General features: G+C 37.3%; 2 protein-coding genes across 2 annotated transcripts in view; one reads left to right on the top strand and one right to left on the bottom strand.

Moving 5' to 3' along the window:
• The window catches only part of LOC143736915 (insulin receptor substrate 1-B), a 51,501-nt gene extending 41,315 nt beyond the window's left edge, over positions 1-10,186 (top strand). Inside the window, exon 3 of the mRNA XM_077227705.1 lies at positions 9,259-10,186. Coding sequence (XP_077083820.1) covers positions 9,259-9,266 — 8 coding nt within the window. The 3' untranslated portion in view covers positions 9,267-10,186. The remainder of the gene's footprint in view (positions 1-9,258) is intronic.
• Positions 9,925-23,687, bottom strand: LOC143736443 (uncharacterized). The gene is made up of 6 exons (XM_077227141.1): positions 23,606-23,687; positions 23,460-23,518; positions 20,003-23,332; positions 19,847-19,890; positions 10,434-10,469; positions 9,925-10,035 (listed from the first exon to the last, which is right to left on the bottom strand). The coding sequence occupies exons 1-6, from the start codon at positions 23,626-23,628 to the stop codon at positions 9,925-9,927; spliced, it is 3,603 nt and encodes a 1,200-aa protein (XP_077083256.1). The 5' UTR covers positions 23,629-23,687.
• Between the last annotated feature and the right edge of the window lie 48 nt (positions 23,688-23,735).

The following is a 23,735-nucleotide window of genomic DNA, read 5'->3' as shown; positions in this document are numbered from 1 at the left end:
ACCAACCTTCCGGTTTGTAGACAACCTACATGAACCACCAAGCCACTGCCGCCCGTCATCAAGCCTAGACATGACCAGTGCCTGTATAAGAAGCTGTGTTGCATGCTCAGTTAGAAAAGGCCTTATCTTCCTGATGCTGTGCAGCACAAACCTGGATGACCGAGCTGTCTTTCCAATGTGGTCTTTGAAGGTCAACTGGTCATCAAAGGTTACTCAAAGATTTCTGGCTGATCTTGATGGGGTGATGATGCGATTGATGGGTGTTTGAGGATTACTCTAGCTGGATGGCGAAATCATGCTGTAGAGTCGGATTGGCGGGGAAGACGAGAAGCTCAGTCTTTGCCAGGTTGAACTCCTGATGATGTTCTTTCATCCATGCCGAGATGTCCGCCAGACATGAAATGAAAGGTAGAACTGTGTCATCATCAGCATAGCAATGGTAGTAGAAACCATGTGCCTGTATGAGGGGTCCCAGTGATGTAGAGGGGTCCAAGAACTGAACCCTGAGGTACCCCAGTGATCAGCTGATGTGCTTTGGATACCTCCCCTCTCCAGACAACCCTGAAACGTGTGAGATAGGTTTCAAACGTGTTGAGTGTAATCCCTGTGATGCCCAGCGATGGAAGGGTGGACAGAAAGATCTGATGATTCACAGTGTCAAAGGGCAGCAGAGATTCAGGAGGACGAAAGCTGGTGATTTGAAATCAGCTTTCGCAATGCGTAGGTCTTCAGTGACCGACAGTAATGCAATCTCGGTTGAATAAAGTTCTACAATATGGATTTTAACAGGAGTTGTAAATGTATTAGCATGAAATTCAAACGAATTGTTATTGCATAAAGAAGAGTGAGTTGAGTATTTACAATTGTTAGAAATAGTGAACAACACTAAATTTTGGTGTTGTTAAAATTTGTAAGTCTCTTATGCTCTCCAAGGCTTCTATTATTTGATTAAAAATGCAGAAATAAACAGTAATATTGTGAAATATTATTGTAATTCAAAATAACTATTCTATTTGAATAAATTTTTAAGTAGAATTTATTCCTGTGATGCAAAGCTGAATTTTCAGTATGATTACTCCAGACTTCAGTGTCACATGATCCTTCAGAAATCATTCTAGTATGCTGATTGGCTGCTCAAGAAATATTTATTATTATTATCCATGTTGAAAACAGTTGTGCTGCTTAATAGATTTTTTTTAAGATTCTTTGTTGAATAGAAAGTTCAAAAGCACAGCATTCATTCGAAATAGAATTATTTTGTAACATTATTAATGCTACTTTTGATCGATTTAATTGATTTCTTGCTGAAAAAAAAGGTATTCATTTCTATCTTACAGACCCTAAAGAGTTTTGAACGTTAGTGTACATACTGTTCTTAAACATCCTGTTGTCATTGGAAGGGCAAAAAGAACATTTGGCATTTTTATGATTATATGAAACTTTTAGTAAAAACGTGTCTTTCTTTCTGCTGCATGTGTGAAACGTGCGGCAATCGCAGCGACTGTCGTTCTGGAACAGCCAGGGGTTAAATGCTAAGCCCAAGAGTACAGCAATGAGCTGAACTGAGATCTCAGATCACTCACTTCACGAGACACCGAATATGCTGTATCTGATAATGTCATTTAATTTAGAGGGCTGCATGGAAATATTTAAGATATTTTAATTATATAGTGACATTATTGCTGCACTTTATTATACTTTATTATGACTGGAAAAAGAGAGATTCAGACTATCGTCTATGTTGCATGTTTCTGCAAAGATGAAAAAGTGGTTAATCCTGAGGAGCGAGAGAGCGAGAGAAGGGCATAGATGAGTCAGCAATGTGTGTGTGTGTGTGTTAGTTTAGTGCTCATTGTTGGATTTTCACCAGGCCCTGATGGAAAATGCAAACGTTTTTTCACGTTTTCTGTGTTGATTTTGGGGGGGAAATCTGCAGCATTCTGTGGTGTAGATTTAAAGAGGCCATGTTATGCCCTTTAACAAAGTCTTGATTTTTTTTTTTATGGGCTCTACTAGAAGAGGTTTTCATGGTGGAATGTTCAAAAAACACATTAATTTTCACATATTTTACAATGTTGCAGCACCTCTCTTCCCAGTCTGTCAGTAACGCTCTATTTAGTTCCTGATTCTATGAAGCCCTCCTTCTGAAAAGCACAGTGTACTCTGATTGGTCGGCTGGATCAGTGTGCTGTGATTGGTCAAGCGCTTTAAGTGCGTATTGGAATTGCCCCCCCCCCCTTACCATAACTGCGAATTTCAACACACTACTAACTAACTCAACCAGGCCTCACACCTTTATTCTGCGTATGCCTTGGGCGGAAATTATTTTAATGAGGAATATTTTGACATGTTTGTTCCCGGAAGAAAATTTAAGACTATAATGGAGTTGGAGGCATTTAAGGGAGTTCAGAAACAGTGACACTGATATAGAGAAGAACTGCCTTTGAAGTGACTGTGCTTTGTAACTTTACAGACCTTTTTCATTCTCAAACAGCAACATTACACACTTAAGACATTGGGAAATGTAAAAAAACATAATAGGTCATCCTTAAACATGATCAGATAAGTTCAGAAGACCTTTAAGCACTACATTGAACATTTTGAATATTTATTCAGATATAAAAATAAAAATATGAACACACAAGCGGTGGAGGATATGTAAATCTTTGCTCTAATGGATTGCTTCTCATTCCTTCTCTTTTCACAAGGCCGTCACAAACACACAGATTTTCATTTACTTTACATTTCCTTTACACACACAAACTCTGACTCAAGACGTACTTGTTAGCAATTACACACACGTACTGCCATTAATAAACCCACATTACTTACTTTCCACTTTCCTTTTTCTCACTTTCCTAAAGTCATTAATTTACTTATACTCTTGATCTATCCTGCTCTTTCTTTCAGTGTATGATATGTGATGGACTTCAGCCACATGCTTTCCCTGAGAACATTCTCCATAAAGCGTGTGTGTGTGTGTGTGTGTGTGTGTGTGTGTGTGTGTGTGTGTGTGTGTGTGTGTGTGTGTGTGTGTGTGTGTGTGTGTGTGTGTGTGTGTGTGTGTGTGTGTGTGTGTGTGTGTGTGCGCGCTTTTCACAGCTGTTGTTTCATGTCACTGTTGTAAGACCCTACTGAATGGTACATACACACTCCTGGATAAACATATTATAATGTCAAGATGATGTGAAGATTGTCAATGATTGACAAGCTCAGGGACTGAAAGCAGAACGTCACTCATATACTTTCAGCAGAGGAAAGATCAGTGTCACACATACTCTCTCACATACAGGCACTCAACACACATAGCTGTATGTACATGCTTTCATACACAGGAGGCATTACATACTATATGCCACTGTGCTATTTAAGGCTTCTCATCAGCCTTTCTTTTCTTTGCCACTTAAAAATCATAAAAACATTCTAACACACACTGTAAAATCATTGTAATTTTAACTAAAATGCCATTTGGCAGTGCCTCAAATGTTCACACAGGCACACAAAAAGTCTGCAGAGACACTCTCCCCATGCCAAACTACTCACACTCACACTCAACTAATGTATGCCGGCCCAGACAGACAGATAAAACATAAAACATGTCACAGACCAGACCGAGAGAGAGGGGGAAGAGAGGGAGAGGGATGGACCCAGAGGCATTATTAAATTGATCAGTGTACGGATGGTAGGATATGTGATGAAATGAGAGAGATAGATGGATCTGTGGTCTCATCTCATTATGGCTCTTAGTGCAGGAAATGGGCTTCTACCTGCAGCTGTCGTGTCCAAGCAACTGCTCTCAGCATGAGGCAGTTGTTGTTGTGATTAGAGATATTTTTTAGTAATATGCACAATTTTCTACCTGATCATTGCCACCGTTGATTCTCAACTGAGTAATGATTAGCAGTTTAAGACGATGAAAAAGGTGAAAATACATTTCTGTCATGACAGCTCTCAGAGAGTTTGGCATTGTAATGAGAATGAAAATGTTAATGTGTTTGGTCTTTGCATAATAGATGTGCTGCGCTGCTGCAGAAAAGCAATTAGAAATTTGCTTCTGCCAGTACACAACATGCTGCTGTGAGCAAGCATGCATAATTAACCATTGCAGATACAGGTGGAGCTGGGGAAGGTGGAGGGTTTCTGAAAGCGCGATGCAAACATTAGCTGCTACAGCAAACAATAGGCAAGAATTTGAATGTTGAGCTGCCAGCTCATTGGCTACCAATACAGCGGGAACCAATCAGTTGTGGCCTAGAGAATGATGTGATTGCAAGCAGATTGAGTTAAGTACCTATCAGCCTGCGCCATCTAGAGTTTATGTATTTGTGACGATTTATAGTAATATAATTATTCTTTATATTATTATCACTATTATTATTAATGCATATTATTGTTGTCACATAATGTTATTTAATTATAGAGTCAGAGGCTTAAATAAAACAATAATTAGGGTCCAAGCACATGAGGTTTGAAGACACCTATTGTATCCGTTAGTTTCCTCCTCCTCTTTCTTCTTCTGGTCTTGAAGTCTATGGCAGCCCATAAAACCGCTTGCAGGAAAATGATGAAATTTGGCACACTAATAGAGGACAGTCTCTGTATTAAACAAAGCAATTTTGGAGTCAAAACTCAATCTGTCTAACACTATCAGCTGTCCAAAATTGCACGTTTAAACTAATAACCTTTGATCCGCTGGGGCTAGAAACAAAATTCTTGTCTCAAGACAATTTGATTGGACTTTTCCATCATCATTTTTTTCTGCCATTTTGAATTTTTCCCCCAAAAAAATTCTTTTTCAAAGTCGTCCTAGACGGTTCATCCACTTTCCACCAAAATTTGCTCAGATCATTTTCATTTTTCATTATCAAAGCTTTTTGATAAATCCAACCATTCTCGAATAACGAATAACTAATTTGATGAATACCATGCCAAATTGGATGCGAGACTATCTCCCCGCAACGCTTTAGCATATTTAGACGAATCTTGGTACATGTCATCAGAAGCATGACTTGAGGCTACAGGCAGAATATCGGCACAGCGTCACCTACTGGTCAGGAGATATGAAAAAAGGCAAATTTAAAGCCGTTTGCCCAAAAAACATATATCTGGTCTCTTTTGATTCATTGCAGCATACCGAGTCAAATGATACGCAATTTTTCCATATCGGCCATTTTGAATTTTGTCATAAAATGCTGTATTTTATGAACGCATTATCGTATCATTACAAAACTCAGTACGTGTCATCAGGACCATGACATGAAGCTACTCAAAAAGTTTCGGAACAGTCACTTTCTAGTCAAAATTTATATTTAATGCTTTTGATAAATTTAGCACATTTTGATTAACCTTGGCAGATTCCTTGAGTCATACCGAGAACAACAAGACCAATTATGACAAATTCGGTCGAACCTGCTTTCTGCCATTTTTTAATTTCTTTGAAAACGTATTATTTCTAACTCTTTCTAGACCAGGGGCCGGCAACCTAAGGCACGCGTGCCAACACTGGCACGCGGAGGGTTAATCGCTGGCACGCAAGCAAGCGCGAGAGGGGTGTATGTATTTCATTCAGATAAAGTAGCCTACCTCCAACCTATATACAGATCTACATATTGATGTAATAATTCCTTGTAGTAACAGCTTGTCTTATTAAGTTAGGAGTTATTAATATTATTAAAGTGTGAGTATTAAACTGCACAAGTCAATGAAAGCGTGCAGCTCTAACAAACCATTGGTCAGAGTAGTCGCGCTGACCACTGCGCATCAGCGCAAACAAGTTATCCAACTGACACCTTAAAGCTCGTTCCGCTGTAAATAGTTAATGCTATAAATTTCAACCAAGTGTATAGAGTCCTTATTAAACATTCCATACATATTAAAATGACTGCGATGCATGTGGAAACTCCGTTCATGCGTACCTGATCACTTCATGTTTTTTCTCTGATTGGAAAGCTATCCAATCGTGAGACAAATGCCCTCTGATTGAGAGCACACTTTTACATATTCCAGATGAAAATGAACAAAATGCATATATGCATTATATATGCTTGTTGAAGTCACAAATGTAAATTTTACTCCTCCCAAATTGGTAAAAAAAACAAAACATGCGAGTGTTATAACGGCTCCCGGTTTATAGATATGACAGCGCTGCTGCAACACGCATCTCTTCAGCAAGCCGACGTGCAAACTGCGCAAATGAAACTGAAAGTTTAGCTTACATTCTGAAGCTCAACACACAGTTGTCTTCATTAAAAGTAGTGAGATGCAGTTATGTTGCCAAGTGGAAGTGTAACACTTTTAACAAAACTGAAAGAAGTCAGTAAAAACACGAATGACCAGGTCCAATCTGTTCTTCCAAGTCTAATTTAGGCCTGAAAACAAAGATGACAATTCTAAAACAAATTTCATGAGAAACATTTTAATTTCTGTACTATTTCTGTGTTAGCCATTATGAAGATTTAAAATATTTTTATGTTTATTTAAACATGGGGGGGGGGGTTATGGCACAGTGATGAACTCGGAAACTTAAAAATGGCACTTTATGACAAATAGGTTGCTGACCCCTGTTCTAGACCGTTGGTCCAATTTCACCCGAATCAGCTCGGATCATCTTCAGACCATTCCAGCAAAAAGTTATTAAAAGTATTTTGATTGACCAAACCATTCTCGAATAATGCATCAACAAATTTGATTGCATGGTGCCATGCTTTTTCTGAGGCTGTAACTCTTTAATGCTTTTGGCATATTTACACCAAACTTTGTATGTGTCCTTGTCTTCACACACTGACCACACAACATCAATTTGTTAACAGCGCCACCTATTGGTCAGAAGTGACCAATTTAATCATATTAATGCCATACCATTTTATTCTAAAAATGTCTAAAAATGTACTCGGCTCATTTTTGCAGTTGCTTTGAAGCTCCCAGCCATGCTTGAATAACTCATGTCTTTTTTGTGCTTGGCCCCTTAATTGCAGTTATTTAACAGTTATCAGAACACAAATTAATCAAATATTTATATATATATAGTATATAATATATAGTGGGAAATCTCAATGTTTTGCTTTCCGTGCTGAAAAGACTGGCATGACTGGTCACCAGCATATGATATGTTTTGGATGCTGCATTTCCAAATGTTTGTGTTTTGATGCTCATCTGATCTCTCCCTTCTTCTCTCTCTTTCTGATTGAGTCCCTCTGTGTTCTTGTTGGAACGAGTTGTTCTGAAGGGACTAAATATAGCTGTGCTCAGAGAGGAGCAGAGGTGGCGGGGGCAACCTTTTTACAATTAGAGCCAAGACTAGAAAATTGAGAGCAACAACGGAAAGGAACATTGGTCAATTTTCAGGTCATCAAGAGTTATTTTGTTTTTGCCTTTTTGTCAAAACCTCTTGGTTCATGCAGAGTTTTTTTTTTTTTTTTGTCATTATTGTTTGGGTTGCAACAGTTAAGACCAGGATTTGGGGTTAGAAGTAAACATACACAACCTCCTACCCTTTAGACTAAATTAGATTCTAGATGACAATAGTTTTATAAAGATTGGGTGTGTTAAACATGTGATGGTAAATGTTGTGTAGTGTCTCCACTAGTGATAGACCATTATATCAGCCAGGACAATGAATATATTTGGCAGTCATGAGATTGTCTCCATATGGCCAATTAACAGATTCTAAAATATTCTGGCATTATCAATAGGTATTTACTCGGTACTGTAGGTTGGATGCAAACGTGTCTGGTTGGTCCAGGTCTGTTTTTGTAATTGCACTGCATTTAATTTAGGGATGTAGTATATTAGTTTAGATTAGAAGAACATTCAATTGTACATTTTTGATTGGCTGTCACTTTCATAGAAATAAATAGATACCGGGAGTGCATTAAGGGTATACATTAGATCATTTTGTGTTCCCTCTAAATTATTTGCTGTCCCTGCTGTGTGTTTACCCAGATTACTTTTCACAAATAGCAGAATAATGGGTGGAAATGAAAAGATGTTGGGCAGAGGAAAAGGCTGAGACTGGCTCATCTTTGATTTTATGAATAAAGACAACCAATTTGTTATTCTTCAATGATTGTTTGGTTTATGCTGGGGTCCACATTTGCAGACCAACCGGTGACGCACATTGGATTGATTAAATTACTCAAAACTTGCATATTTTGTCATATGCATGCATGCATTAAGCCAGTGTGTGACTTATGTGTGATCTCATTCAACTCTCGTAAACACATTTACATTTTCATGGCAATATGGTTTTATTGTACCTCATCGTGACATTAATGGCATTTAACCCTGTACAACTCAATGTACAATGCATGTACAAATACTTATTCTGATAAGAAAAGCTACAGTAGAACATGTCTATTGATTTTCTTGCAATGGCACAAATCACAGCCACTGAACAGCATGTGTTCTAATCCACTGTTTAATACTAAAACTAAAACCATAAAAACATTAATTGAAATAAAAAAAACATAAGCTTAAATAAAATCTAAACTGTAGATAATTCTATTTCAGCTAGTTGCAAACGCAACATTTCTCATTTTTGTTTAGTTTAAAATGCCCCTATATGCTTTTTTGAATATTACCTTTCATGCAGTGTGTAATATCACTGTTTGTGAATGTAAAAGGTTTGCAAAGTTTTAAAGATCAAAGTGCACAACAAATAAAGTTATTGTCTGTGTCAAAAATCTATACCCTCATTCACTATTCCCTACATTGGCTACATATTCCCTACACCCTGTAGCCACATTGGACCAGCGGTTTGGAAAATGGATGGATGATCCGGAGCTGAAATATATGATATGGTAATGGTCGTTTTGGTTTCTGACACACGCTGTAAGCTTTTGAAAAGGAGGGGTTTCGAGAGACTGAATCTTCGAACGAACTGTTTTCAGCCTCTTTAAGAAATGAGGTGATGTGCAATGTATGGCTTAGGAAAATTAAAGTGTTTTTGACCATCGATGCATGTAAATCTATTGTAGGAGATCTCTAAAACAAAATTAAGAAACTTTAAAATAGTATAATAGGGGCGCTTTAAGATGTAGTATTAATATAACTAAAGCTAAAAAACGAACTTAAAAAAACTATATAGACATTTAAAAAATAAAAATTATAAAAATACAAATAAAATTAAATCGTATAAAAATAAAATCTAATTAAAAATATTAACAAAAACTGTAATAGTATATCAATGATTCTAAAATTACACTTCCCATGTTTTGTATAAGAATATGCAACATTACATCTCATTTCTGTCTTTTTCAGAATGTTGATGCCTCAGCAATGTGGAATTCTGGGAAACGTTCTGCCGGCGCTCTCCCGTGCACCTGATGCACCTGCCAGAGAGAGAGTAAGACGTGTGCACAAACCCAGCCAACTTCGCAAGCACTTTCGAAAGACTATTCCGCAATGATTGGTTGCTGCAATCGATGGGAACAAGTGCCAAACGAGACAAGCAACATCAATCTGTGCTGTTCGGACTCTCAGCAGACAAGCACTGTAACCAATCAGAGAGGAGAATGACGACAATGGAGCCAATGACAATGACCTTTGACCTTGAACTTGAACAATCTGTGTCCAGTATTCACAAAAAAAGCTACAGTGATTTGCAATCGTCTAATATATTATATATATATATATATATATACATACACGAAAAGTGCCTCGTTTTCAATATTAGCTTTCTAAATATAGACTTTCAATTGTTCAGACATTGACTGATGTGCTTGAAGGTTGCTATTCTTTTACCTTGCAAAAGCTAAACTGACACAGAAGGTAAAATCGACAGGAAAAGATGGTCTTTGGGAGCGTTACGGCAAGACATCGACAACACTGATGGTACTGCTTCTGGTGATAATGATGAAGAAATTATGAATCTCATCATGGTGTTCAGCTAACCTCGCATCACAGCTTTGTGGATTGACCAGTTCATCATCCTCCCTGTTCTTCGTTTGTTTCTCCACCCTCTTTGCCCCATGCATTAGTACTTAAGTGCCTGTCTCTTTTCCTCCTCCCTTTTTCTGCCCTCTTCACAGAAGTGTCCTGAAAGGAACCAGTTACAGACATTTGGCTCAGTGACACAAAGCGTCTATATTTACTCTAAGGGTGGGGTGCTTCTGTGATGGTGTCCTGCGGTAGATTACCTCAACTGGCACGCAAGGATGCTAGCTGACGAATCCATTCTGGACTATACCAATGAGAGTCCGGAATGGGGGTGTTTAAAGGCTTTTATTTGGGAATCGTTCCCACACACTGTATCACAGTGACACCTTTTGCTGGCAAACAGTGGTTAAATAAAAACAGGAGTGTTAAAAACATGATTCTCTCTTATGTTTTCCATTACCTTTTTTTATTTATTTAAATTGTGATGAATGTGTCTTATAAATATTTGTATTGGGATAGTTCACCTAAAAATTGAAAATCTGTCATTATTTACTCACCCTCATGTCTTCCAACCCTGTATTACTTTCTTTCTTCTGTGGAACACAAAAGAAGATATTAAGAGAAATCTCTCAATGTTTTTGTCTATATTATTGAAGTCAACTGTTACCAAATCTCTTTGGTTACAAACATTCTTCAAAATATCTTCTTCCTTGTTCCACAGAAGATTTATCGGCCAATATATCGGTTATCGGCTTTCAAATGTAAAGAATTATCAGTTATCGTATCGGCCAAAATTTTCATATTTGTGCATCCCTACATATTATATTTAATATTATATGTAAAGGTTTGGAACAACATGAGGGTGAGTAAGTGATTTTTTTGGGTAAACTATCCCTTTAAATAAGGACACACATTCTGCCTTGTCATCGGCCTCTGAAAGACCTCGGGATTGAATATCTATGCTTTTTAGTGTGTGACAGTTGTGTTTGCACTAATGGTCCTGTTTTGGGTGAGTTACTCTAAAAAAGTAATCAATTACTAGCTACTAATTACATCGTCAATGGTGTAATTAATTTAATTACTGTAGTAATTACTTTATCTAAAAAGTATTGGATTACTTATTGCAAATTACTTTCTAAATCCCATAGGAACTTCAACCAGTTGAACAACACAAGGATAGATGAAATTGCTATTAATTCTTTCAAATAAATAATCTAAAATGATTATTTAATTGCCCAAAGTGTGTAAAGGGAGAAGGTTACATTAAAATATTACTGTTAACAATACATTTTAATGTTAAATCCACTCTTGTTTTACATCGAATTGTTGTATAGTCAATATAATTAGGGATGCACGATATATCGGCCACCATACTGGCATCGGCCGATATATGTTCATTTTTAATGTTATCCTTATCGGCCCAATAAGAAAATTAGGCTGATATATTAAAGCCGATAAATAATGGATTATTTCCTTCAGATGTGCACTGTTCACCATGATGGTTTTGAATTGCTTGAAATATTATTGGAATCACTTCATAAAGGAAAATACTGTTAAGTGCAACATGCAAGTCTGTGTTTTAGGCTACATGCCATAATAATAATGAGAACATTATTATAATTTTGTGCTTAGGTTCAGGCTTTTAATGGTGAGACTTTTGTTTTTGTAATTAGGCTCTCAAAAATAAAATTTGAATTTAGATTTAGATTTATCGGCCAATATATCGGTTCTCGGCTTTCAAATATAAAGAATTATCAGTTATCGTATCGGCCAAAATTTTCATATTGGTGCATCCCTTCATATCATATTTAATGCAATTACATCAGAAGGAGCTGTAATTAAATTAAAGAGCCTAACTTTACTTTTCAATGGAAAATTAAATTAAAGTATTTATATTACTTAGTAATTAATAACACTCAACACTAGTGTACACATATTATGATTGTTCCTTACTCTTTACTACTTGCTTGGGTACAAAAATAACAATTATTGTTTATTGGATCCAGACGGAGTTGGTCTAACACACAAAACAGCCCATAATGCAAATTCACACTGAACAAAAGCAGTTTCTCCTGTAATCATAAGTGGAATCCCACATATTGTTCATTCAATACCCAAACTCTGCTTTGAGTGCATGTCAACAATCACATTACTAGTTAATGAAGGTCAAGCCAATGAACTGAAACAATATGTGTTTATTCCAAAAACATTCAGAACATAGATGTTTCCAGTACCACTTAAGTCGAGGTTGATTTGCAAGGCAAAATATGGGGTAGTTCATCCAAAAGTATAATATTTAGAAGATTGACCAATTGACTTTCCTTGTATGGACAAAACAACACTGAGAGATTTGTCAAATTGTCTTCTTATGCCTCGCATCTTTTGCAGCGTCCCGCGCATGACACAGCAGTCTAAAACCACGGAGATCAAGTTAAAATAAACAAATTAAAAATAAATTTAAAAAAGCGTCTCTAGACCTTGCGCTTTTACCTTTTACCTTTTTAACAGCAAAATCGCGTTCTGTGTGAACTGGCCCATTATATGATAAAGGGTGTTTCTACTGGCTTTGCTGCTGCATGTTATATAACTTTGGAAGAAACTTTGAGAACTTTACTTAAGTTGTTCTCATACATGCACTCTGTGTTTAGTTCCTGTTGACAAACTATACATGTATATAAGTGTATATTAAAGGGTATAAATCACTTGTTTTCTAAAGTAAAACTTTCCAGCAGCGACACTCGCAGGTAAAGTTACAGCGGGACGCCGTGTCTCTCTTGCCTCCCCTGAGCCCATTGACTTTTAACAGACCCCCTAAAGAATGCAGTGTGTTTGGTGGGGGGTAATTGAGAATGAATGGGGGAAAGTCACGTGAGGCAATGCCTCCATCCTGCTATAATTGGATGTGATTGGTTCGTATGATAAATCCTGCCTCTTATTTTTGTGCACCTTCCTTGTGCAAATCAGTCTGAATGGACAAAATGGTAATGGAAGACTAATTAAAAATTATGTAAACAACTCAGCCACTTAGATATCACAGCTTTATATATCACGTCAAAATCAAACCTGAAAACATGACGACTTAGTTTTTTTTTAGCAATCAGATTGAGGAAATTAAAGGTTCATGTTCGTGTCTGTGATCAGTGTTTACCGAGCTAGAGGACTGATGATCCGAAAATGAGTTGACTATTATAAAGAACCGCTGAACTTCAATTCACAAATATATTGTTTAAGTAATTACTGCTTTTTGTTGTTATTTTGGAATAAATGTAAAAATGCTTAAAAGCGCTAATTTAATTAGATTTATACTTGGTTTTAATAAATAGAACATTAATAAGATTGTTAATGTACAAATACAAAATAGAATTGTATTTAGTTTTTCATTTTATGTAACTAATGTTCATTTAACCAAAAAGATTGACAACATTAAGTGTATCTGGAACATTTTACATTTAAATTTATATACAAAAAAGCTGAACACCAATGCGCGATACTGATATATATACAGTATATATATATTTTTTGTTTTGTTTTGGTTTTTTTGTGTGTGTCTGTGTCTCTTCAAAAAAACTGGATGTAACTGAAATGTGAGGCTTTTTGAAAAGTATTGTAAAGATGTGCTCTATTTTCTGCTCAATTTCATGGTCAACTCAAAAAAATCACTTATAGCATTTACACACTAAAGCAACTGCAAGCACATATTACTTCCGTAATATATTCAGCTTCATAATCTCATAATTATGACAGACTTGACATTATTTCTCATCCTTTTGACTGATTCTTGTAATTGCGGCTTTACTGTATATCTCTCACATCTCTGACAATCTAAATCTCTGACAATGCAACCTTTTTATCTTTATTCTGAGGTGTAACTGGCTTCCATGGCATGTGCCCTGTCATGCGTTCTCAGAGTAACAGTATCTCGGGCTATACATCTATGAATAGCAAGCTGTCTAGCTTTAGTCAGAGCTGATCCAGTATACAGAGTTTTAAGGGTCATTCCACACATTTTTCATGCATGTTTCACCAACACAAAAGAGATCTTTATGTGGAAAGTCTGGTTTCACTGTCATGTGCGCACACACTGACATCAGTAGGAGGCTGGGCGTATAGGATTGGAAGTGAGGGCACATATTCATGGGTGGCCTATTACCACAGGAGTACTTGTATTATTCAGAACACACAGGCCCCGGGACGGCTCTTCTCAAGGTGAATTAAACCTCAAACTCTGCGGCACTTAAAAACACTTGCTATGCTGCAGCATTTTATATTGTTGCGCACATCAGCAGCACACGCATGAGAAACCTGACGGCCACTGAAGACACAAGCACTCTCACCTACAGGAGAAACACAGATGTGAGGTTCTGCTCTTCCCGTGACCTGGTTTGTAATCCACACGTGCCTGTATTTTCACCGCCTGGTCCCGGGGGTCTGAGCCTCAGCACACGGCTGAAGGCTTTGAAAGAAATGCATGGCTCTTTTTGAACTTTTGACATGAAAAGAAGTGACAAAAATGATGTCAAAAAGCTGAATGTATTAGCAGCTGCGGCAGAGGCAGAAAAGCCGTGCATGGATAAATCATTTTTAATTTATACTGCGATATTGTATAAAAAAAATAAAAATTAAAAAAAAAATCCATTTTGATTTCATGGTGACTTTAAAGTAGTCTATTTCTTTACATTATTTGGTCATGCAGGCTACTGGATAATGTTATAACAAATAACCAAATATCTATACAAGCATTGAGCATTTCTAACACACATTTTTTTCCCCGATCCAATAAATTCCCTATGTTTAATGTTGAAGTCCTGCACTATTTTTTCTAATGAAATATCCTGTTTAATTTAGAAATGTTATAAAACAGAAATAAAATGAGTTGTGAACGGCGTTGGAATGATGCCTTCATACAGAGCAGAAGCATATAGAAAACGAGCACAGGATATAAAAAAACAGTAGAAAAAAATGTGTCTAGTAAATATATACACAAAAAGGGAATATATGCACACTGCTGTTCAAAAATGCGGTCATATTTTGTAATGTTTTTAAAGAAGCATCTTATGCTCACCAAAGGTTACATTTAGCAGATCAAAAGTACTATTGAGGAAAAAAATTCAATTTAAAATTATTATTACAATTATTTCAACAAACAAAACAAATATTTTATTTTATAATTTGTTCCTAAATTATTTATTTGATGCAAAGCTGAATTTTCAGCTTTCATTACTTCAGTTTTCAGTGTTATGTGATCTTCAGAAATCATTGTAATATGCTGATTTGATGCGCAAGAAACATTTATTATTATCGATGTTAAAAATTGTGTTGCTTAACATTTTGTGGAAACCATGATAGATTTTTTTCAGGATTCTTTGATGAATGGAAAGTTTGAAAGAACAGCATTTATTTGGAAAAAAATATTTTGAAACATTGTAAATGTCTTTACTGTCACTGCTGAATAAATGTATTAATTACTGTCACTGCTGAATAAATGTATTCATTTCTTTTTTCAAACACTTTCTCATGATTTCTCAATAAAATTCAGAAAAGATATTGTGAATTAGCCTACCCTTAAGGCCATATAGGTCTTCTGCAACTTAGCGAAGTAGTAAAAACATCGAACCTGCATGGAGATTCAAATAATTGCAGGTTTGTCTCGTTTTTAAATAAACACTAAAAAATAAAAAATTCCGTTATAAATTTACTTTTTCAATGGTAAAATAAATATCAGTGACACTCGGTCACACATTCAGCACGAGACTCACACAACGTCAACGCCACGACAACGTCCATTTTCTCACACACACAGTTGAAAATAACATCGCGGAGCACAGAGGACACGGGCAAAGTACGACAGACAAGACAATGCAGGGTACTTTTGATATAAAACAAAGTCTCAGCTTTCAATTTCTGTAAGTGTTATTACGAAATTCAAACGATAAATACCGTTTTGATGTGGCGAGACGGATTGCTGTAGTTCCTCAGTTCAAGCTAGAGGGAGCGCGCGCGAACATATCATCACTTTCTCTTTACTAGCCTACTTGTTATAGCACAAAATAAACAGTGAACGAACATCCGAGGGTTTGTTGAAAGAACCTACAGTTTACTGAAATGTATCAGGTCTCATGTAGGCTAATCAGTGTTTCAACTGCGGAAAGGGACAATAAAACGGAGTTTTAACAATATCATGTAGCCTAAACTTACATCTAAGAAAAGCCATTCAGTGTCCATAAACTAGTTAGCGAGAGAAAAGTATTCTAAAGCGAAGCATTTTGCAAAATAAGCACTATATTACATATTCATTATATTTTTACTCTTATATAATTAAAAATATATGATTATTATTATAACGTTATTGCTATAAAAACGGTCTAAAATACAAATATACAAATTAGTTGTTAATTTTAATCCTTTAATAGTCGGTTGCCTGTATAGTTAAGTATTTTTATACGTTTTTTTCCTAGAGAAAAAAAAATACATTTATGTATAGCCTATCCAAATTGAATCCCAATTGAATGAATTGCGATGAATCATTATTTCCCCACAGGAACAATTCTCACTCCAAGCTGTACAAGCGCAATATTTTCTTTATATAGGCTAGGGTGAATTCAGGTATATTTTGGACTCTGTTTCCAAGTCATCTCAATGGCAAAACGTGTCCCACTCACCCGAATTCACCCTAGTGTTGACATGGCAACTAGTAAACAGGCCTACCTAAAATTGTAATACTTAGCATGTGTGGAAACTTTAAAACCATGTGTGTTACAACTAGCCTCGCTCACCCCAGTCCAGCCTCAAAGTTGTTAGCATTCACCTTATGCTAATTTTATAGGGCTGCTAACTGCTTTAGCCTCGTGACACTCTCTTACAGCTGAGCTACAGCAGGAAGTCTTCCTGCTTTATTACTTCCCTTTTGGCTCAGCGAGGCAGGAAGGCCAGCAAGTATGTGCACACGAGAAAGCGAGTGAGATTGACACAGTACTAGTCTTGGTTATCATAAGCTAATTCAGCATTTACGTTCTTTTTTACAGTCCTCCGTTTAATCTCCTTTCCTCACAGATTTAAATCTGACACAGTTGTCAGTAATAGCCAGTAATGCGTTTAATCCATGAGCCTCATTGATTGCCCAGTCGTTTGATAGGATGGTCCAACCAAAGTTCAGCAGACGATGGGGAACAGTAGTTTTGCTGTGCGTACTCATCGCCCAGAGCATAGAGGGTAATCATGTTTTAATGCATTTTAATACCCTGTCATTACCGCTAAACAGAAACAGCTTTCTTTCTGACCCTCTCTCTTGCCAGTTTCTTTCACTCCACGTATCTCCATCTCTCTACCTGCTTATGGCCATGTTTAGCATATCAACATGTTTATGTGCTAAAAGCTAGTTTAGACAGTCAAACTGAGGAAGCTCAGATGAGATTTATGGGTTCTTTCTGAATGGCTGAGACTGAAGCTATCAGAAATTGGCTTCACGTCTGAACAAAAAGGCTCCCTGTACCCTAGGACTAGCTGTACAGTGTGTGAATAGCCGAGCGGTGCGAGAGCGGGAGGGGTCGCGTCACTACGGGGCCTCTAGATTTTATTTTCCCCAAGAGCTGCCCGAGATCCCACAGACACATGCTACAGAATTCCCCCGCAGAAAGAGGGAGGGACGGAGGGCGGAAAAAACAAGACGACTTGGGTGAGAATGCAACGTGTTCACACACTCAGCCATTTTTGTCTTTTAGCCTATACGTTTACTTGTTACCAAACTGGAAAAATACAGTAGTCAACATTTGAAGTGGATCAAAATAGTGCATAAAAGTTGTCCTAAGACAAGAACGGGTATTGTTTAAAATGCTTATATAACTTGGATGAAAGGTTTTGATCCACTTCAGATGTTGACTACTGTAATTAAAATATCCAACCTTTTCATACATTAAAGCTTTAGATTCTCACGGTAAACTTCTTAAGGAAATGGAATGTTCCCATGTCAAAGCATTTTTAGGGGGAAGTGTGCTAATCCATTGTACAATGTATGTGGTCATGATTGACAGAAAACCCCTCAGTTTTTTTCTTTGTCCTGGCCTCATGCTGGGAGTTCATATGGGGCGTAGACAAGGGGATTTTTTTTTACTTAGGCCCCTCTATTGGGAAAAGGTTAGGGGTCGTTCTTACAAATGTGGCTGTTACTGCTTTGACGCAGAAGCAAAACTCTAACCCTCATTAATGAAGTTTTTTGATTAGTCAGACATTATTTGTTCAACATGTTGATTCATTCAACATGAGGAATACATTTTATTTTATTGCATGCTAAATACTTCAGAGTGATAATTGTGTGTTCACGCATTGCAGGCTTGCTCAAATACATATGCCATTTCAGGTATACTTTTCTTTTTGGCATTTGTGTCCTTGATAAAGAAGGAAACACAACTCTACCATGAACTCCGAGAACCCCTTGAGATCATTCGGACAGCGCACACATCCCATCTGGTGGCCATCTGAGGCACACGCACTAAAAAAATCATTTTTGGATCAACCTTCCTAACATGTTGTGGACAAAATTTGAATAGTGACTGGGTCAATCTTATTTCAGAAATACATTTCCGTGCCATCATAATATACTGGGGAAAGGAGGTGAACGTGATTTCACTAAGTACAACATGTTCCTAGATCAACATCTTTGTTGATCCTGGAACAACATTCCAATCAACCAATCAGATTTGAGGGACAATTTTACAGTTTATGTCAAGTTTACGCTTACAAACGGGGTCAGGTGCTTCTACATCAGTGTTATTCACCTATTATTCCCCTCTGGTTTTAGGGATAAGTTATGGGTAAGGTTAGGACAAAAATTTCAGGAATGTTGTTCCAGGATCAACAAAGTATGTTGATCCAGGAACATGTCTGACTTGGCAAAATCATGGAAGAGATTTTTTTAAACAGTGTTCATTCATCTCAATATCACAGTTAAGTGAGCAGGAGTGATATTTTAAATATTTTCACTGTTATGTGTTGCATTTTTTGCCACGTGTTTATTAATTTTCTTCTCTCTCCTCTAAACATTTTAAACAAAACTTGTTCACTTGGGAACATTGTTACCTTTGTACTTAATTTCACTATTAAAATAAATAAAAAGCTCCTTGATGGCATCTTAATGGCATCATATTGCAGGAAGTGACATTATATTGATTTTTTTTTAAAAACACAAAACCGAGTTACGTTTTAGCAATGGATTTGATAGATTCTGTTTTGCGTTTTATAGATCACACAATTAACCAAGCAGGCATCGTCGTGTAAACTCGCAATTGCTCACTGGATATTGGCTAAAGGTCCTTATTTCTTGCCACTTTATAAGTTGAATAAAGGTTAAGTGCCTGATTTTAACCAGAGTATCTGGTATTCAATTTCATAAAAACACATCCTTAAAGTACATCAAAAGCATATTAATTATCTTATAAAGCTTATAAATCCCAGAGATTTAAAGTTACTGAACAACAGGAATGACCTGGCTAGAGCAGTTTTTTTTTTTTACAAATACGGAAATAAACAATTATTTTCAATGCGTGATTAAGTTTCTGCTCTGCATTTTCCCTGAACAACTAAAATCATAGTTTTTCTGTAGCACTCATAAAAGGCAACTTGGAAATTTCCAGCAAACTGTGCTAGATCCATGGGATTTTGGAAACTAAACTATTAGGAAATTGAATGCATGTTCACGCATGTACAGTATAAGCCCATCTCCACATAAGTAAACTAATTGCACTATGTTCATCGACAAGAAAACTTTAATTTTTAGGTATTAAGACTCAGTTTGATAAGACATGTTAATCTCAATATATTGCTATGCTTAAAAAAGGACATGGAGAAATAATTAACCAAAAATTATATTAATAAATGCTTTTTATCAAAGGGAAGTAAAGAGAAAACTATATGAAACTCAGAACTCACAAATTTAATGCAAATTAATTTGATGACAGATCTGGCGCCATCTACCTACAGAGAAGAGAAACACATCACATTGCAGTCTGTCGATGACGGCCGCTGTTGAAGTAAATACAGATGAAGTCTGCAAGAGGCAGATCTCATTCTGAGGTAATTGTGACCAACAAAGTGGTATTGGGTATCAATGTTCCCTCATAAAATGGATCAGTACCCTCTGCTGTAGATGGAGTATGATCCAGCGGTGGCTCAGACGAATAGACAGTTGGTTGAGGTAGAGTATAGTCTTCTGTAAATGACAGCTGAGGTCCTGTGGTGATGTCTATAGGAAGCTGAGATTGTGTGGTGATGTCTAAAGGAAGCTTAGATTGCGTGGTGATGTCCATAGCAGCTGTTGTCATAAGCTCAAGTCCACTTAAATCCAATTCACTTTCATCAGTTTCATTTTGTAAGGCCAAGGTCATAGAGGAATTGCCTATTGTTGTGTCAAAAAGCAGCTCTTTAAAGATTTCTTCCATCAGTTGGGTTGAATTGGAGGCGTTTAGATCACTTACGAGATCCCCTTCTTCCTTTGCCTTGCTGACGGCAGAATGTAGTTTTGTGAAGAAGGCGCTACCTGCTATATCTGAAAACCGAACTGGTTTATAATTGTTAAGTCCTGTCTTTGTTGAAGACTTGAGGTTTGATTTGGCTGAGACTTTATTAAACGTATTAACGTACCTTCCGACAACAAAGCTGCTTGTGGGACTTGATGCCTGGGACACACCGATAGCAGTGAGGTCGAGATCCGTTTTTGAGATTGGAGTGGTTTCATTCGTCCAGGCTGAAGTTACATTAGCTTGTTGGATGTTAGCTTTACTGTGATGTTTGTTGGCAGGTCTGTATATAATCGACGAGCTGTTGGTTTTATGACTACTAATGTCAGCAGCTCTATATATTGCAGATTGAGAGGATGGGATTGCATAGATATTCTTGCTTGAATTTTCTCCAGATCTTTTTCCTTCTTGAGTCACTTCAATCTTCCTACCAGTCACAACGCTGCTTGTTGGTCTCAATAATTCACTAATTTTTGTTTGTGCTACTCCAACTGAGTTTCTGTCCTTCGTACCCTTCCTTGTTGGATTTACCAGACCTTCATGTTCCTTGAAGTTATACCTGTGAAGTGGCTGGATAACAACATTGCCCATTTGAGGAGATCCATTCATTTTGTTAATGAGAGAAGACTTGAGGATTGGAAAAACAGGCTCTGATGTGGGATTCCAATGACTGTTGCTAAATTTCATGGACGCGGAGTAAGTGTCGGGTCCAACAAACCTACCGTTTGAGGATCTCATTGTTGGCATTTCACCTTGGTTAGATTCAGTCTGAGCTTGAGTGCTCTGTGCTGAAGTAAACCTGCTTGAAATCCAATTCCGAGATGTTTTTGACTGGACTTCATCCAATTTTGATCCGTCATACCCTATTTTAGGATGCTCCATTATTGTAACAAGACCCGCTGAAGAATTTGTGCCGATTACTTTCTTCACTAAAGCTTGACCTATAACAGTATGGTGCTTTGGAGCGTCAGACTTGGCGTTACTTGCAGCTTCAGTTGAAGAGACAGTTTCACGCTGAGGTCCATTATCGAAAGAATCGGGTTGTTTTTTTTGGCTTGCTTCAATGTCCTTGATCTGGAAAAGTGTTTTTTCATAGCTATTAGGCATCAAGGGTTTGTGAGCAAGTGCACTTAGGGCGTTTCGAGAATGAGCAGGGGCATGTCGCACATTAGATAAAGAGTTTATGAAAGACTTTTGGACAGAGTGCATTTCTGTTTTTTGTAGAGTTGTATGCAACGTAGGGGCAAATATGAAACCTCTGAAAGCAAATGGCTTTTTAGAAGTCAGATAATATGGTCGGGTTCGGCTACTAGATATACCTGAATATTCAGATGTGCCTTGAGTACCAGACACAAATGGACTGACGCTGTGGACGTTCTTCATTGTGTAACCCGGCGCGAGACTTGGCACTGGATAATTTTTAGTGACTAATGATTGTACTGTACTTTGGCCAGAGGAATTCACATCTGCCCTGTTTCGCACATTATGCTGACTTGGCTTCTGTAATGAATTATATGTCGAGTCTGGTAGATTCAAATGTATATCATGTTCTGAAAGCAAGGTGTTCTTTGCAAAATGCATTCGTGGGGTCAAATGTGTGCCCTGTTTTGACTGGTTGGATATCGCAGACATCGGTCTTCGGATGCCACTGTTATCATCTGATAAGGACTCTTTGTAAGGGCGGGCACCATTGGTCACTGAAGGCCTGATGGCAGACATGCCTGTTGCCAAATTATCATACTTCTTTTGACTGTGAAACATTTGAATGGGCGTAGAACTCAGACTACTTTGTCCCCGATTTTGGTACCCATTTTGTGTGGGTGTCAATTGAATGTCCTTGAAAGTGTATCCACTCATGGCCGATTTTGTATTTCCATACTCAAAGCTACTTGGCGGATTCTCTTTTGGGCTGGCGACCCTTTCAGAGTTAGACTGCTTGACCGGAAAATGTTGAGAAGAAAACATCTTAGCTTTTATTAGGGGAAGGAAGTTTTTACCTCTATTCGAATTTGACATCTTAATCACAGGAGTTATTGGGGTTTGAACGGCTGGAGGTTTGAACACCTTGGAAAGAGATACATCCCTCATATTCTCATAGGAAGTGGCTTCGGCCCCAGCATAAAAGTCACGTGGCAATGATTTGCTCGCTTGCTGATTTGCTCTTACAATTGAGAGAGACGGACTTGATGGTACAAATTCTCTCAGCACTTTTTGATTCTGGCCATTGTGTTGAAGCAAGTTATCAAACAGAACGTTTCCATCACTTCTGTGCCTCATGTCGTGCTTCACAGTTGAGCTTCCAGACATGTAATTAGCTGGAACTCTTTTAGCATGTGCCGGTCTGATGATCGGCTGGGCAGAAACATTTTCCCTTAAATAGGGTTCATTAAGTCCTAATGGTCTTGAACTGTCTGAATACATTTCTGATTTAGATTTAGAAATATGCTGATAGTCAAATGACCCAGATCTATAATCATTTGCTGCATGCATTTCATTCCTCAGACCTTCCCTCATCAGCCATGGGGCCAGATTAATGTCATTAGAGCTCTTTTGGTTCCCGGTGAAGTATAAAGGATTTTGTTCCCGTTGGACTGTTTGGAAAGCATAGCTTCTTTTGGCATCAATTTCATCATCATATTTGATGCTTGACAATTCAACAGGATTATGTCTACTATTGACATTGGATAAGGTATTTGGGACTGAACGGTAATAGATAACGTCTGCAGGGGCTCTTGCCTTAGTGGGACTGAAGCTTGGATTTTTGGCATTGTCATAATTTCTCCGGCTGTTTAGAGAGGAGTTGGTCCTCGGCAGCGGATCTTGGTTGTTAAATTGTTTTACGTTCCTTTGAAGGGTGCGTCTTACTGAATTTTTGATGGCTGGATTAACACTTCTGAAATTTTCCAACGCCTGTTTTTTGATCTTTGGATCATTTTCCGTGATGTCTCCTAAAAACATAATATACTTAAGTTATTTCTAAATAAATATGGCAGCAAATTTAAAGCCAGCTTATTTCACACCTAAAGCCTTTCTAAATAATTACAGACTCAAATGATTCTTGGAACTAAATCTTACCTACTGACAGTTCAGGAAAACATCCCACAACAGAGAGAATCAAACAAACCAATGGCAGTCTATAGAAATAAAGAAGTACTTCTTAAGAATTACAATAATAGAAAAATGGGTTTCTGAACTGTTGCAATTAAACACTGAATGCTTACCTCAGATAGTATTGAAGAGACATGCTTCAAGGACTAATGAACTTGTGTTTATGTGCCACACAAAGCTTTTTTTTTATCACACCTGCTCAAAATTACTCTACTAATGTGGGCTCACTGATACACTAAAATT

The sequence above is a fragment of the Siphateles boraxobius genome, unplaced genomic scaffold (assembly GCF_051911475.1).
Source record: "Siphateles boraxobius isolate OS27281-9 unplaced genomic scaffold, OSU_SipBor_1 130, whole genome shotgun sequence".
Taxonomy (NCBI): domain Eukaryota; kingdom Metazoa; phylum Chordata; class Actinopteri; order Cypriniformes; family Leuciscidae; genus Siphateles; species Siphateles boraxobius.
The sequence above is the reverse complement of the archived record's forward strand: the minus strand, read 5'-3'. Positions and strand labels throughout refer to the sequence as shown.